We start from the raw sequence: 16,120 nt of genomic DNA, 5'->3' as shown, positions 1-16,120 counted from the left end.
TGCTTAGCACAGTACCTGGCACATAGTAGCTGCTCAATTAAAGGCAACCGTTGGTGATGTTAATGACTGTTCAGTTGTTTCTCTGATACTGCAGCTGACAGAACAGGCCTAGGTGCCTGGAGTTAGTAATTTCTACCTTTGAAAAGTATACAGTTTAATTATAATGATATGTCAATATTTTTAAGCAAAAATACTGCTTATTGGGGACATTAATCACTAATTTCACTAGTAACCACACAGCTGCTTATCAAGCCCTTTGAATACATGATACATGAACTCATGAAAAGATGCCGGCTGCTCTCTGTAACCCGGGCAGGGGGTCATGTCCTATTTGCATTTTACAGTAGTGGGTAAAGAACTTGAAAAGGAGCTCGGATGTCGACCACAGTGTATCATACATAGATCAGATACTTCGGAATGGGCCCGATTTTGACGTGGGCTCTGGTTTCCTGGGTGAAACATCACCTTTGAAAGAGGCATTACTCATAATTCGCACTTCGCATGCAAAAGCATCTACTGTCTTACCTGTTATGGAGTGTTTATTTTTGTCAGGCTATGTTCTAAGACTTTCCTTGGATTATTTCATGTAATCCTCACAATAACACTGTGGAATGAGTTATCACCACCCCCTTTGGGGATGAGGATACCGTAGCTCCTAGGGGCTAATGAGGGTGCCTGAGTACGTGGACGAGGCCACATTCTCTGACTCCAGGATCCAAGGCTCGCTGTCCTGCTGTGCCAGCCCACAGAGGCTGTCGGGAACAACCCTGTGTAGAAGTTAAATAGCACCATCCATACCAAGGCGTTCCCTGAGTCTTAAGACACCCCTGCTGTTGCCTGGATGTTACAGATTTCTTCATCTTTATCAAGCTCAGGTCCAACACCAGTTCATCATTACAGCCCCCGGCGCTCCTCCAGGCCTTCCTAGCAGCTGTAGGTTATTAGGGTGTGTCGCGTCAGTATTGTAGGGCGGCCATAACAAAATACCACAGACTCCGTGGCTTAAACAACAGAAATTTATTTTCTCAGTCCTGGATCCTAGAAGTCCAAGATCAAGGGGTCAGCAAGTTTGGGGTCTTCTAAGGCCTCTGTCCTTGGCTTGCAGGTGGGTATCTCACCGTCCTCATGTGGCCTTTGCTCTGTGCACATCCCTGGTGTCTTTCTGCCTCTTCTCTTAAGGACACCAGTCATATTGGAATAGGACCCACTCTTTGACCTCATTTAGCCTTGATCTCTTCTTTAAAAGTCCGGTTTCCAAACACAGCCACATTCTAAGGCACTGAGGGTTAGGACTTCTTCATATAAATTGGGAGGGTGGGGGTTGGGCACAATTCAGTCCATCGCAGTCCAGGTCCTGATGGCACATTCCTGCGTGAGTCTAATCCATGGAGGGCCTTACTGCCCACCATGGAGAGTCCTTTACCACACCCAGCCCCTTTACATACATACCTCGCTTGCTACAGGTGTTGCAGTTAGTTTCCTAGTGGTCCCCAGGGAAGGAGGAAGCCGGGCCGTGGTGGGGCAGGGTGGCCTGTCGGGCTCATGCCTCTGGGCTGACGTGCTAAGTTGTTAATGGGCATCTCTCTGACAGGCCCTTGTGACTCGCAGCCCTGCCAGAATGGAGGCACATGTGTTCCAGAAGGACCAGACACCTACCACTGCCTCTGCCTGCCAGCCTTCAGAGGGCAGGCTGACTGCGGTGCGTATGCATGGGACTTCCAAGGCGGACGCCCCCTTCACACCTCCCACCCTTTAGCTGCTAGATAGAAACGGGCCCTTGAGTTTTAGAGCCACCTACCTTCCAAGTACATCACTGCTCTGACGTCTCAGGCGATATGGCCTCTGAGTGCTCCTTGAATAAACAACTCAGGTGCTGGAGCTCTGGGTAGGGCAGCCGTTTCTGGCTAATGAGCTTCAGAATGGTCACTGCTTGATCTTGGAGCACGCCGAGCCCGGCTGCGGGGTCTTGGTTCTATATAGAATCTCTTCTCTCCTCTAGGAAGAGGTGCCTCAACCCCTTTTGGTTTGAAATATATGAAATGAAGATTATCATAGGCTTTATCTCTTAAGGTTGAAATCAGATTTTGAATGTAAGGTGCTTAGCACATTGCTTGACATGTAGTAGGGGCTTGTTAACTTTTTTTTTTTTTAATGGGGTATTGGGTCAATTGGAGATTTATATTGAAGAAATCAATCTTGATCCCCTACCTCACAAGCTGATCCCCTACCTACACAAAATTCAATGCCAAATGAATCATAGATCTACATGTAAAAAGCAAAGCCATGAACCTTCTGGAAGAAAACATAGAAGCACATCTTCATGAATTTCTCAACTAGGACACAAGCAGCGCTGACCATAATGGGAGGAAGTTACAAATTGATATATTTTAATTTTTCAATCGTGGTTGGGTGGAGACCCTTAGCAGGAGCCGGGACGGAGAGCTCTGTGTCTAGCCCTGTCTGAATCTGCGGTGACATGCACTGGGCACAAAGCCCGTGGAGCCTCAGTTTCTCCACTCCGTCTCCCTCTTGGGAGGGAGATTTCTCCTGCCCCGTGTGCTGGTTGGGTGTCTTGGGTAGGACGGTGACCTGCAAGCTCCGGGTGGTGTGACGGCTGCCGCTGTGATTCTGGCAGCCCCGACGCTGAGCCTGGAATGCAGAGCCGACGTCCTCTTCCTGCTGGCCAGCTCAGCGGGCATGACGCCGGAGGGCTTCCTGCGGGCCAAGGCCTTCGTGAGGAGCTTTGTCCAGGCCTCGCTGGATGAGGACTCTCGGGCCCGTGTGGGTGTGGCCTGGTACAGCAGGGAGCTGGAGTTGGCGGTGCCTGTGGGCGAGTACCAAGACGTGCCAGACCTGGTCCGGAGCCTCGAGGCCATCCCCTTCAGCGGAGGCGCCACCCTCACGGGCAGTGCCCTGCGGCAGGTGGCAGAGCGCGGCTTCGGGAGCGCCACCTGGACAGGCCAGGACCGTCCACGCAGAGTGGTGGTTCTGCTCACTGAGTCACGCACCCAGGACGAGGTGGCCGGCCCAGCGCGTCATGCCAGGGCCCGAGGGCTGCTACTGCTGGGCGTGGGCAGTGAGGCCGTGCGGGCGGAGCTGGAGGAGATCACGGGCAGCCCGGAGCACGTCATGGTCTACGCCGACCCACAGGACCTGGTCAGCCAAGTCCCAGAGCTGCAGGGGAAGCTGTGCAGCCGGCCACGGCCAGGTAAGCTTCTGGGGCCTGAGCCAGCTCCGGACCAACCTCGGCCTGACCCGGGGTCACTGGTCAGGGGTGAGCCCTTCCTCCTTCCGTTACCACTTAACCAAGGCCTGTGCTAGGGGCTGGAACCACAGCCCTACTCTTATGTCTTAGCCTCATGACCAGTAACTTCTCAGTTTACTGGCCAATAACATGGGACCAGTAATAGCACTTCCTCCAAGGCTTTTGTGAGGATTAAGACGAGCAATGTACATAGTACAGAGTAAGCACAGAGTGTGCACTCAGAATATTGCGCACGTTGCTACTTAACTATTTATCATTAACGAGCTCGGAACCCACTACGCACACTCTAGATGAGCAGCTTTCCAGTTTGAGGGCAGCCCGCAGAACAGTGCATTCCCAGCGCACGCACACAGCTGAGACATGTTTCGTGGAATCCTCATCTTTTCCACCTGCGATGAGTTCTGGCATTTTCTGTTGCGTTTCACAATCCATGAGGTAGACTTCATGACACCCCCTGGGCAGGCACTCTGGAGAACAGTGCCCCTGGGAGGTGCAGTCCGGCCGGTGGGCAGGGCCTTGGCCCACGTCCGGAGAGGTAGGAGCAGAAACACGTCCTGCAGGAGGGGGCCCCCCAATTTCTCCTCTAGAGAGGTGAGATGCTGCATATGGCATTCAGCTCCTCAGCCCCAGATGTCACACTCATCAGGGGTGAGACCTTCCTTCCTGCAAGCAGGGAGGACAGGGATCGGCTGCCCACCCCCACGCCCCCCTCCAGTCTAGTCTCCCCACGGCAGCCAGAGGGGTTGCTAAAGAATAGCTTTAGATTTATGGAAAAACGTGACAATAGTAGAGTTTTTATATATGCCACACCCCATGTCCCTCTTGTAAATGCTGACAAGGTGCGTTTGTCGCAGTTAACGAACTAATGTTGGTACACTATGATTTATTCAAGTCCATTCAGATTTCCTTAGTTTTGGCCTCATGTTCTTTTAGTGTTCTGAGGCTTCCGTCCAGGATACCACGTTCCTTTTAGTCATTGTGTCTCTCTAGGCTCTTCTTGGCTGTGGCAGTTTCTCAGACTTTCCTTGTGCTCGAGTGATTTTTAAAAGCCAATCAAATCCCTTTACTCAAACCTTGCCAGCGGCTCCCCTCTGCCCTTGGAATACAACCCAAACCCATTCCGCTGGCGTCAACGAGAGCTCCCTGTGGTCTGGTCTCTGTGGGCCTCTCTGCAGCCCCTGTGTGTGTGGGGGGGGGAGGGGTGCACCTCAGAAGACCCACCACCCCTCCAGCTCACACTTACTCCTCACACAGCACTTCTCCCAATCCACTTATGCTGTTTTGGCTGGTCCCTCTCATAGTGTCCCATTTTTCCCCTCACGGCTGCTCATAGAATTTGAAATTCTCTGTGGGTTCGATGCCTGCCTCCCCGTCGACTGTCAGCCCATCGAGGGCAAGCATCGACCCGTTTTGTCCATTTGGTAGAACGAGTGCTTTGTATACAGTGCATGGCACATGGAAGGTGCTCAGTAAGAGGACAGATGAGGGTTCAGATGAAGTCATTGTCACAAAGGGTCCCCAGAACTCAATGGCTTACATATGACAGATGTTCATTTCTCTCATATAACAGTTCAGAGTTCAGTGGCCTGGGCCGGCAGGGTGGCTTGGCCGCCTTGTGGTTCCACCTCTGGGTCTAAAGTCACCGTTTCTCAGCCAGCAGGAAGGGGTGGGGGCGGGGGGAGCGGATTGGAAGGCAGGCAGCTTCCTTAACTTGGAACTTGCACAGTTACTTCCAAACACATTACGCAGTCCACTTAGACACATGGCCACACCTGGCAGCCACAGAGGCTGGGAGAGTGGTCTAGCTGGACATTCATGTCCTGCTAATGTTCTAGGAGAGGGCGGAAGGTGGCTACTGCAGTGGACAGAGAGAAGACTGGCTGCCCCAACTCTGCTGGCCTGGCCCAGAGGAGGGGCTCCACCTGGCACAGCCTGTCCTGAGGCCCACTCCACCTGTTTCCACAGGCTGCCAGGCACCGTCGCTGGACCTGGTCTTCGTGTTGGATGCCTCAGCCTCCGTGGGGCCTGAGAACTTCGTCCAGATGCAGGGCTTCGTGAGGAGCTGCACGCTCCAGTTTGATGTGAATCCTGATGTGACCCAGATTGGCCTGGTGGTATATGGCAGCCAGGTCCAGACGGCCTTCAGGCTGGACACCCACGTCACCCGCGCTGCAGTGCTTCGGGCCATGAGCCAGGCTCCCTACCTGGGTGGGGTGGGCTCAGCAGGCACAGCCTTGCTGCACATCTATGACAAGGTGATGACTGTCCAGAGGGGCGCCCGGCCTGGTGTCCCCAAGGCTGTGGTGGTGCTCACAGGTGGGAGGGGGGCGGAGGATGCAGTTGTCCCTATCCAGAAGCTGAGGGACAATGGCATCTCTGTCCTGATCGTGGGCGTGGGGCCTGTCTTGGGGGAGGCACTGCGGAGGTTGGCAGGTCCCCGGGACACTCTGATCCACGTGGCAGCCTACGCAGACCTGAGGTTCCACCGGGACGCACTCATAGAGTGGCTGTGTGGAGGTGAGTGGGGCATCCGCGGCCTTCAGGGCTGCCTCCAAGGTCAGCATGCACATCTTTACCAAGGTCACAGCTCCTCCTGGCTACTGAGCGCTTTTTACGCATCAGGTTCTGTGCTAAATCCCATGTCACGGGAACCCCGTGGCAGGCACAGCCAAACCCATTTGACATTCAGGGCACAGAATATTTAACACAGATACCCTTCCCCAAACCTGAGAATGTATGTGGCTCATTTCAACAGAAGACATCATTAGGACACCCACAGATCCCCCAAGGGTCTAAGGACACCAGGATGACAGTGACCTTGGTAGTGAATGACAGAGCGAGAAGCAAACACAGCCAGGCCAGCCTGACTCCAAGGCTTCCTTTTGCCAGTGACATCCTTTCTGCCTTTTTAAAGGATGTGGCCATCATAATAGTAGTAAGCACCGCTAAGAGCATAGCACGTGCGAGAGTTTGTCTGTATGTAGGAAAGCTGTGTGCCCTTGGTCTTTGACCTGGCCAATCAGTATGGAGCATCGACCATGTGCTAACCTGTGGCTTACAGGCCCCATGAAGCGCTATGATGAGCAAGACCCCACGCTCGTGGCCTCACATCTGTACTGGGCTTCCTTAGGGGGCGGTCTTTGGGGCTGACCCAGGCTGGGCCTACCGGGCATACTCCTCCTTGCAGAAGCCAAGCGGCCAGTCAACCTCTGCAAACCCAGCCCATGCATGAACGAGGGCTCCTGTGTCCTGCGGAACGGGAGCTACCGCTGCGAGTGCCAGCAAGGCTGGGAGGGCCCGCACTGTGAGACCCGTAAGTGGGGCTGGCTCTGCGTGTGAGCTGCGGTGGTCCTCTGACACCGGCCGGGCCCCAGGGACTCAGCCGGAGGCAGGTCCCGGGGTGTCCGCTCCATGGAAGGAATTGTGCCATCATTTGCTGATTCACACACGAAACAGCGGGGGGCCTACCTCCCAGGCGTCATTCAGGCATGGGGACTATAGCAGTAAACCAGACAGTAAAAATCTCTGCCCTCGGGGAGCAATTCTGTACGCGTGCAGGGGACAGTAGATAACTATAACGTGCAGTGGATTGGATGGCGCTCAGCACACCTGAGAAAAAGTGGCAGTCGGGAAGAAGGCCTCCTGGGGAGCCGGCAGACCCCCTGTCACAGGAAGCCAGAGGGTGTGGGCACAGACGCAAGTCGGCAGGCAGATGTGGAAGCTGGTGGGACTTCTTTGAGTGTTTCTATTTGCTGAGGGGGAGGTTGTGGGCGGGTGCTAGAGGTTTGAGGGAGAAGGGAAGGAGTAACTGTCTAGGAGATTGGGACTAGCCTGAGGACACGGAATGATTGCCGGGCAGCAGTAGTGTGGGCCATCCTGGGGCTCCTGCTCATGAATTTAAAGTGTGAACGGCCTGCGGCCACCGGCAAAGGCTGCTCCCGAAAGCTGGGGTGCGGGTGAGAGGGCCGTCAGATGGGGCATCTTCTGCTTGGGTGGTGGAGCAGAGCAAGACATGCAGGGGCCCACGAGGCTGCCAGTTGGGTCGCGGGCCTCAGACACTCCTCACATCCTCAAAGGCCACTTCTTTCCCAGGGGCCCTGAGGGGAGATGCTCCCAGGGCACGTGGCTCCCGCTGGCGGCCTGCAGGAGAGCAGCGGCCGGAACCTCCCCAGCCACCACAGAGAAGGCCGGGGGACCCCGGACGCTGAAAGGCCGCCTCGCTCAGCACCGCGTCCTGTCGGCCTTGGGATCCTGAGTGTCTGCCTCCCGCTCTGCCTAGGACCCTCCCGCCCGCTTTCCTCACCCGGGGAGACGAGAGGTCCCAACTGTAGACAGTGCTGCTTAGCAACATGGTAGCAGCTGATTTTGCCCGTTAATGATGATGTCGAACACTTATGACCTGTAAGTAAATATTACCTCGCTGAACTTGTCCGCCACCTTTTCCCTGAAGAGAAACAAAGGACCCAGAGACTCTCGATGGCCTGTCAGAAGCCGCCTTTGCCCACAACTAATGCTAATACAGTCGGGACAGGAATACACTCAAATGAAGGTAGCGGCCAGCGTGTCCTTTGGACCGCCCAAGTGACGGCATTTCAAGATGGAGAAAGTGTGGACCTTTTCACACATCTTTCCCCAAAGATGTCCTAGGTGCATTTGTTTTCAGTTTGAAGAGGGGCTTGCGTGGCATTTGTGACCTCTTCTGGTGACTGGATCTGTGTGGGGAGAGACTTGGAAGGGGCCCAGACTGGAATGTGACTGATCGACTCGGGGAGGGGCCCTGTGCGGTTGGCCTGGGGACTGGGCCATGTTCTCTTGGATGGGCTTCCTTTTAGAGTTTACTTAGGGAGAGGTTACTTGTGGGGCTTTTGAGTGCGTTTCTTTCCTTTGAGTGGGGCAAAGAAGAGTAGAACTTTTAAACTCAACCGATATGGAATAAAGACACTTAGATGGGTTTCACTTTATTAAACATCTTATGTCGTCTAGGTTCTTGTTTTGCTTTCTATGTGTAGTTTTAAAAAATATTTTAAGACATGATGTTGGTTGTTTAACAGGAGTATTTATACCGATATGTCGGAGGCTTTAATTGGAATATTTTCAGTATTTTCTGGCAAACCAGGCACTTCCTCACCCCCACAGTATTTAGCTACCAATTCTTCCCGTTGGTTGTGTTGTTTTGAGTTGAGTTTTCAGTAGAAACCGCGGTAGAGCTCCAGCCTAAATCCGGACGCTGTATCATAGCTTTCTTCTTTAATATAATTAACGCAATGTGTTATGTGTGAACATTCGAGGCTGCCGTGACTTCACCACCACTTAGCTTTTAGGACTCCAAGATTTCTGGTGCTAGTAAAGTACTTGAAGGACTTCTCACCATGATGGTATTAAATGTTAAAAGCCTGGTGGCCCAAGAAGACTGTGTCATGACGGTCACTTGTGTTCGGGGGGTATTTTCAATTCTGTTACTATGCTGGCCTTGGCAGAAGGCAACATCAGAGCAGGGCCAGTGCCCACCTGGCAGGTGCCAATAGGTGATGCCGGAGAACTTATGTGAATCCATTGTATTTAAATTCACAGCAGTTTAATTGTTTTATGGTGTAGGCTGCTTGGTTCAGCGCTGAGATTTGGACATCTCATTTGAATTGTCTGGACTTAAACTCTACAAAACTGTGGGTTACCTATTAATGTCTCTACTGTTTCTAGTTTTAGGTCTCAGCCTTCGAATTTTTTTTTTTTTTTACCTTTTCTAGTGAAAGGTGCCACTGAATAATTCAATACTTTCAGTGTCCTAGTAGAAGCAGTTGATTCTCTTGTTTTCCTAGAAGATATTTGCAAATGACAGTTTTCTCTTCTGAGGTTTTATACTAATTTTTCTCATTTTTCATTAGGATGTTTAAAAAAGTAGTGGCAACAGCCTGTATCTGTTTCTGAACTTGAAAGGATCGTCTCATCATATATTACTTTCTGTGGATTGTTTTATAAGAGTAGGAATGCTTATGTTCCTAGAGTGTTGAGATTTTTGGTGTTTTTCTACTTTGAGATGTTTCTTCACATTTAATCTGTTTATGTGATAAATTATTTATTAGTATATTTTCAATTATTGAACCACCTTGATTCCTTGGATAAACGATCTGCTCATGACCCATGATTCTTCAAGCATTGCATAAATGTGCTTATTTTAAAAATGACAAGCCAAAATCTGGCTCATTGAAAAGACTAGGACAACCTCAGGCCATATCGAAGGCAGAACTGAAAAGGAAGCCTTAAGTACTGATATTGACAAAAGTCTTTAAATTACAAGAAAATGCTGTGAGGATCATTTGAGGAATACATATTTTCAATTTTATAAAGCCAGCATGGCTTTGATACCAAAAATCCAACCCATATTGCAAAGGAAAAACCAAATCTCATTATTGGACATGCATGCAAAAAATCTTAAAAATATTGGCAAATTTTGTCACTTTTAAAATAAGCATATTTATGCTAGGAACTTTAGTACTTAGGCCACCTTCTAAGTATTGATATGTTTTTTTCTTCCAAGAATTATTTAGACGTATATTTAACATCTAGGATTTTCAGTTACTTATGTGACCAGTTTGTGCAGGTGTTTCCTGTGTGACAATGTGATACATTGTTGATACGAGGAGGCTTAACATCTCCTAAGATCTCACCTCCTAGCTCTACCAGTTTTTACTGCACTCATATTGAAGTTCAGTGTGTAAATAACCGAGAAGTTTCCCCCCTTGAAGTCAAGTCCACCAGGCCCCCTGCCCAAGTCATTCCATGAAATATAAGCAAAACCCAAAAGACAGTTAACATTTTATTTTTTAAAAAATCTAACACCACTTGGTGTCCCTTTTTACCAAGTGTTTATGACAAAGGAAATAAATGCCCTGGGATTAGAAAGACAATAAGAAATCAAAAGACCTTTAGTTCTCAGGAAGCAGTGTTAGGGAACCGAACCGATTCAGAAACCCCAGAAACGAGGCAGAGATGATAGATAAAATGTTAAAACCTGTGTTAAAGCACAATGCCCTTAGAAGGACAGTACTGCCAATGTTGAGACGGAGCCCACGCAAAACAAAGTTCGCTACTTTTTTTGTTGGAAGGGGCCTGAACATTAAACACGACTTCACAAACAGACAAAGAGAGCATTAAATAACTCTTCCCTTAAAAATGGTGTGGCCACAGGACTGAATCTGTAAACACAAGGTAATCTTTTTTTTTTTTTCCCTACAGTAATGTAAAGTCAGTTAAATCTCAAAAGACACTTTGCTGGTCTAAATTACAGGATTTTAAACATTTAAAAAATATATAATACAGCGTCCCTTTAAAAAGTCCTTAATTTCTTGGGGACAGTGCTTCAGCTTGGTCCCAAATATTTTCTCCTGTTACCATTTCTCAAAAAGCACATGCCGTGGATAGTTTTGCACAGGTGGTATCAGTGCTATTTAAAATCACTACTTTGTTGTACTTCCTCTGGCTCTGAAAGGGACAGAGCCTCCTCTGAGCCGAAGCTCTGCTTTCTGAGTACCCCAGTCCTCACTCTTTCTTCCAGACTGACTCACCCTTTCCCAGAGTTGCTGACGAATGAAGCAGGACGGTCACCAAGGTCCATGTTGACAGGAGAGTCTTCAGGTGAAGCCTGTTTCCTAACTTGTTCCTTTCTTCTCCCATTCCTAGGGCGCCAAATACCAGCACCCCCCACGAAAAAGGAAGAAAGTTATTCTCCATGTGCACAGAAACAGGAGTACAGAGAGCAGTTATGTTTCAACCCCTGTGTGTTTGGTCACTGTTTGGGGGACCTATTGAGAGATTTTTGAGGCTGTGGCAAAGTAGAGTGTTCTGATTTGTGATGTCGGGCATGGCAGGGAGGGAGCAGTGACGCCCGTGGATTTAATAGTTAGTGGTGCAGATGCCTTGAAATGTTTCCAGCAGGTAGGCAGGATATAAATTAAGGAGCAGAGTTTGCCAAAAACAAGGCAGCTCTACGCAGTGTTCTTTACTGTACAAACAATCAAAGGATTAATAACCCTTTTTGTCTAGCCCACAGGGGAGAGCCCTATAATGGCATCCATGCCTCATTTATACCTTCCACCCCCAGCTGGCTGGGCAGCTTCAGGCAAATCACGTCACTTTTCGGAATGTGTCTAAGTTTTTATGGCAGGAGTCCTTTAGAATCATTGACTTTTTGATTTGAAAACTGTCTGTCTGGCTGTGAACTGTAGTTGTGCCCCTGGAATTAAGTGGTGGGTAATTCAAGTGTCCTCAAGCTGATTAGTAAGAACACGTGAACCAAGAGCCAAAGACCGAGCAAAGGTACAGTGAGGCGAGGCCCCTTGTCTCTTCCTGCTGAGTGGTGCCCAAAGCAGGAAAACGCCACCTGGTTCAGAGGAGGGGCCCCAACGTGGTGACAGTTCTGTTCAGTGGTGGCCCTGAAGGAGGCCTGGAGTGACTGCTTACCTTGGCTTTCTGGAGGACGGTGCCTTTGCCTGTGACCATGACGGAGAGAGGCCTGTTCTTGAGTGCTGTAGCAGAGTTGACCGGGGTACAGTCTGGGGTGGGGGCAGCAGCTTTGGGCTGTGGTGACGAGAGCAAGGCCTGAGCCAGGGGTAGGGAGACATGACCCAACTCCCCCCGACCTTGGTCCAGCAGGCCCCACCAGCAGCTCGGGGGAACCGGGGCATGTGGCACTCACTCGGGGGCTCACGTTCTCCAGGTGGGTGGTGTCCACGGCGGTGCCCAGCGTCACGGGCCCAGCCTCGGCCTTCTTCAGGTTGCCCTTCACCTCCATGATGTTGAGCTCGAGGTCCACCCGTCTGCCCTCCTCGATCTTACACTCCTCGTCAATTTCCTTCAGCTTCTGCTCCATGCTGGCCAGGACGCCCTTGTCTGGAATGAGAATTAAGCTGGCTGCAGCGAGCAGTGTCTCAGCCAAGGCCAGGAAAGGTCCTGTTAAAGACAAGCTGCTAGGAAATGGCTGGAAAAGAATCTAGAGGGACTCAGATTTTTTCTTGCAAGTGTCTGAAGCTTTTGTTCACATTAAAGAAATGAAGGCTGGAAACTGAAGATGATGCAGGACAGGTGTGGTTCATGCAAGAAAGATGACATGGGAAAAGGTGTTGGCGCTACAACAGATGAACCAAGGAACATACGTTTAAGTGCAAATAAAATATTTAAGGTGGAAACAATTTTTCGAGATGCCCTCCTCTAACCAGCTTTTAAACTAAGTCCTGGTCCTATTGACAACAGGTCAGAGGGTCTCTCTGCACAGGACAGTGACCTTTGAGGACACAATGAGGAGAGGACTTTAAGCGGGAGCATCCACCTGTTCCCAAAGATTGGCAGGGCTGCAAGCCAGGTGCATGGATCCCGACTCTTCTGCCAGCCAGCCCCCGCCCACACGTCCCCTGGGCTGAAGGCGCACCCCACCCGCCCTGGGAGGCCCCTACCCGTGCATTTTAACAGGGTTTCTTTCAGCTCCCGCTTCTCCTTCCGAAGCTGAGCCAGGTGAGCCCGGATGTCCTCCTTCTGCTTCTCCAGCCTCTCCTTCTCCTCTGTGTACCGCTTCACCTCGGCTTCCGTCCTATTCTTGCCAAGTTTGATCTCTGCAAACCCAGAGACGGGAACCCCCAGGTTATTAGCCAGGCGGGGATGTGAGGGCTGTCTCCATCCCACTGCGCAGGCGCAGACGGAACCTGGGGCTCTGACAGACCAGAGCTGGACACCAGGACAGAAAGGAAACTCGGCCCATGCCTTCATCACTGATTGACCTTGGGCCCAGTCCCTTCACCTCTCTGAACCTCTGTTTCTTCATCAGAAAGGGAAGGGATTGGGCTAACTTCTCTGAGCCATTTCCAAAACATCGGACTCTTTTTTAGCACAGGTACCTGCAGAGGTCACCCGCAACCTGTCCTTCACAGGTGTGCTGGCCCCCGCTGGGGTTACAGCCACGACGTCAGGACAGCTTGGTGGGAAGGAGATTTTCTGTTGTTCAGTCTGGATTTTGACTGTTGCAATTCTCGGGGAAGGCTCCAGACTCTCCTGCTGCACTGGCTATGGGACAAAGCAAACATGACTCAGCTGGCCAAGGGGCCTGGGCAGGTGGGGCTGGCTCACCTGCGGGCGGCTGGCCTGTACCTGAAACTCTGGGGTCTCTGCAGACTTGATGAGGGGCTCGTCTGGGGCCAGGCCCACGTCTGCAGGGAGGGCCTCGGCTGGAGGGTCCAGGTGGGGTGGTGTGGGGGAGCGCGCCTGGATCTGGGTGCTGCCTGGGCTGTGCAGGAAAGACTTGACGGGTGTGAGGTCCAGATACACACGGTCAGGGTCGGACTCAGCTAGAGCATCTGTGGGAGGCGTGGCTTCCTCGGGGTCCACCTGCAGAGGAGCGTCAGGTGGCTTTCACCATCGCCTCTGCTCCCTGGGCTGTAGAGGCGCCACCTGCCCTGCCACAGAGCTCCTGTCACCTCCCTGTGCTGCAGTGGGCAGAGACCTTCCCCTAGGGACACCTATTGAGCAGGGGTTAGGTCAGGGTTCGAGTCTGGGATTTGCCTTTCAAGAGGTGGGAGACCCAGGACAGAGTACTAACTTTCCTGAACCTTATTTCCTCATCTGTAAGAGGGTAGTCGTACCTCCCTGTAAGGTGGTTAGGATGAAGGGAGCTAATCCACAGCAGCCCTTAGCACAGCACCAAGTCCCATGTCTCATAAATGGAACCCACTTCCAGAAGGAGGATTCCAGCTCCACTATAATTTTGGTCCTCAAAGGCTAATGGTGTCCTCGTTGCTAATCCCAACAGCACATCCCAGTACAAAAGATAACCTGCCTGCACCGGTGGCCCTGCAGGTGACTTGGAATGCACTCGTCTTAGGGACAATCTAAGCTGGCACTGAGGTTTGGCAGGAAGAGGACTGGACAGCCCCAGGCCACTGCCCCACTGGCGTCCTTACTGTGGCCGTCAGCTCTGACATCTCCACGTCGTCATACAGCAGCTCCTGGCACCCCTGGCTGGGCAGGCCGTCAATGTAAGTGTTCGGCTCTGAGAACTTTCTCTGCATCAGTCTGGAAGACACAGGAGATTCGGGGCTGGGTGTCAAAGCCACCCAGTCTCAAAGGATTCATGATGACAAGAGGTGCAGTGGGAGAGCCGGTGTCCAGCTCCAGCCTCGTTTTAGCACAAACTCGTTTATTTAGGGGGTAGCTCCCCGCTCTCCTCCTAGGGCCTTCCTACTAGAACCCTCGGCTCCAAATTGCCAGAAAAACACATTTCCCTTGCCCCGCCCCCTCCTCGGCATCCTCTCGTCACCTGATTCCCTTTTAGAATTCCGACAACAAAATCCTCTCTCGTTTCATCTTCATAATACACTTGGGGCAGCGCAGACCTGAGACTTTCCCCATTTTGTACATAAGAGATTCTGTTTCATGGGCTTGGCCGGCTTCCAACAGGGCTCCTCAGCCACACAACCCAGCGCTTCTCCCTGAGTGCGCCCCAGTGTGCTCATCCGGAAAGCAGAGAAAGCACCTGCTCTTTCCAGGGTGTGCTGGGGACCCAGGGAGGAATCACAGGAAGGTACTGAATCAGCAGTAAAGGGGTGGGGGGTCGGGAAATGTGCCGACGTAGCCACGACGATCTGGGGAGCGTCTAATCCAAGCCGAGGATGCTGCAGCTCCCGTGGCCGGAGGCCTGGCTCCGTTCCCAGGCTGGCCTCCCTCGGGGCAGCTCCCTGGCCCTGGTCTTCCTGCTGCCGGGAGGACAGGGCTGGCCGACCCTGACTTCTCAGCAGCCACCCTGCTCGAATGGCCATAGAGGCCAGTCTGGGCCTGGAGTGGAGAAGCACAACTAAGACAGGGAAGGGAGAAGACAGAGGCCCTGAGACTCACAGCAGAGAGGTTTTGGCTGCACTCACGATACAGGAAACCCGATCTGCATCCACATAGTCGTAGGTGAATTCTTCTGGGTCTGTCTTGGAGCCCGACTCGGAGAGCAGGAGGCCTAGCCAGTGGCCCATTTCCTCGGAAGACTTGGCCTAGGAGGAGGCAGAGAGGGACATGAGCAGGTCTGGAGCATGCCCAGACCCCCCCACTGGCTGGGCACAGCACCCCTACCCCTATGCTCACCCTGGGCAAGGCCTCAGAGAGAGCCTGGGGCCATGCTCCTTCATGTTCACCGGTATTTCCCATCCCACGGGGGCCCCAAATAACATTTTCTGCCACTAGTGATACCTTGACGCGACCTCATGATGCCCAGCACCTTTGTACCAAGCATGACGTGATTTATATACATGTATTTCTAGAAGGCTAATGGACTGGGAGAGAACTGTTAAAATTTTATGTATTTTAGGTTGATACCTCTATTTTTTGAACTGTCACAGTGTATTACCCTAATCCAAACATACAAGACTACCTGGATCCCCTAAGATGTAACAAAATTCAAATTTATTTTTGTTTATGGTTTCGATAGTCAAGATGGCTTAAACAGCTTACGTGAGGTCAGCTATCTCTGCCAAATCATGAACTAAATCCCAGGGTAACCGGTCCTTAGGTTTTTTCCAGGGGACAATGAATTCTAAACAAACACATCTAGTGGGTATTTCTATTGGAATGCCAATCCAATGTTGTTTCTTGCCATTAGAATGAGAAAAAAACTGGGAATTCTATAAGTACTATGTGTTTACTTTCATGAGGAAAATCAGCTACCACTTGGGCACTACACAACACAGCTCTGCACCTTCCTGCTACGTTCTCTGCACCAAGGAGGCAGCTGTGAGCCGAGTGACATTTAGCTGGTTTCCTTTTCCCATTCATTTTCAGGCAGGTTTCTCCATAAAGCTTTTCCCAGGCATCACCGAATTCCCGCTTAGC

At 51.4% G+C, this 16,120-nt stretch overlaps 2 protein-coding genes across 7 annotated transcripts in view; one reads left to right on the top strand and one right to left on the bottom strand.

The window, feature by feature from the left end:
* VWA2 (von Willebrand factor A domain containing 2) overlaps positions 1 to 8,809 on the top strand; it is a 44,459-nt gene extending 35,650 nt beyond the window's left edge. For 2 of the 3 annotated variants that reach the window (XM_039871151.1, XM_039871150.1), the window contains exons 10-14: positions 1,592 to 1,699; positions 2,636 to 3,208; positions 5,231 to 5,782; positions 6,453 to 6,578; positions 7,358 to 8,809. In XM_039871151.1, coding sequence (XP_039727085.1) covers positions 1,592 to 1,699; positions 2,636 to 3,208; positions 5,231 to 5,782; positions 6,453 to 6,578; positions 7,358 to 7,473 — 1,475 coding nt within the window. In that variant the 3' untranslated portion in view covers positions 7,474 to 8,809. The remainder of the gene's footprint in view (positions 1 to 1,591; positions 1,700 to 2,635; positions 3,209 to 5,230; positions 5,783 to 6,452; positions 6,579 to 7,357) is intronic. The other variant, XR_005654646.1, reaches the window with a different exon arrangement.
* Positions 8,810 to 10,066: 1,257 nt separating this feature from the next.
* The window catches only part of AFAP1L2 (actin filament associated protein 1 like 2), an 89,938-nt gene continuing 83,884 nt past the window's right edge, over positions 10,067 to 16,120 (bottom strand). For all 4 annotated transcript variants that reach the window (XM_039871147.1, XM_039871149.1, XM_039871145.1 and 1 more), the window contains 8 exons: positions 15,140 to 15,285; positions 14,209 to 14,320; positions 13,400 to 13,636; positions 13,150 to 13,315; positions 12,712 to 12,867; positions 11,958 to 12,151; positions 11,723 to 11,839; positions 10,067 to 10,938 (listed from right to left, as the gene is read on the bottom strand). In XM_039871147.1, coding sequence (XP_039727081.1) covers positions 10,912 to 10,938; positions 11,723 to 11,839; positions 11,958 to 12,151; positions 12,712 to 12,867; positions 13,150 to 13,315; positions 13,400 to 13,636; positions 14,209 to 14,320; positions 15,140 to 15,285 — 1,155 coding nt within the window. In that variant the 3' untranslated portion in view covers positions 10,067 to 10,911. The remainder of the gene's footprint in view (positions 10,939 to 11,722; positions 11,840 to 11,957; positions 12,152 to 12,711; positions 12,868 to 13,149; positions 13,316 to 13,399; positions 13,637 to 14,208; positions 14,321 to 15,139; positions 15,286 to 16,120) is intronic.

Source organism: Pteropus medius, unplaced genomic scaffold, assembly GCF_902729225.1.
Source record: "Pteropus medius unplaced genomic scaffold, Ma_sr-lr_union100, whole genome shotgun sequence".
Classification (NCBI taxonomy): Eukaryota; Metazoa; Chordata; class Mammalia; order Chiroptera; family Pteropodidae; genus Pteropus; species Pteropus medius.
Note: the sequence above shows the minus strand (reverse complement) of the source record. Positions and strands in the feature narration are given on the sequence as shown.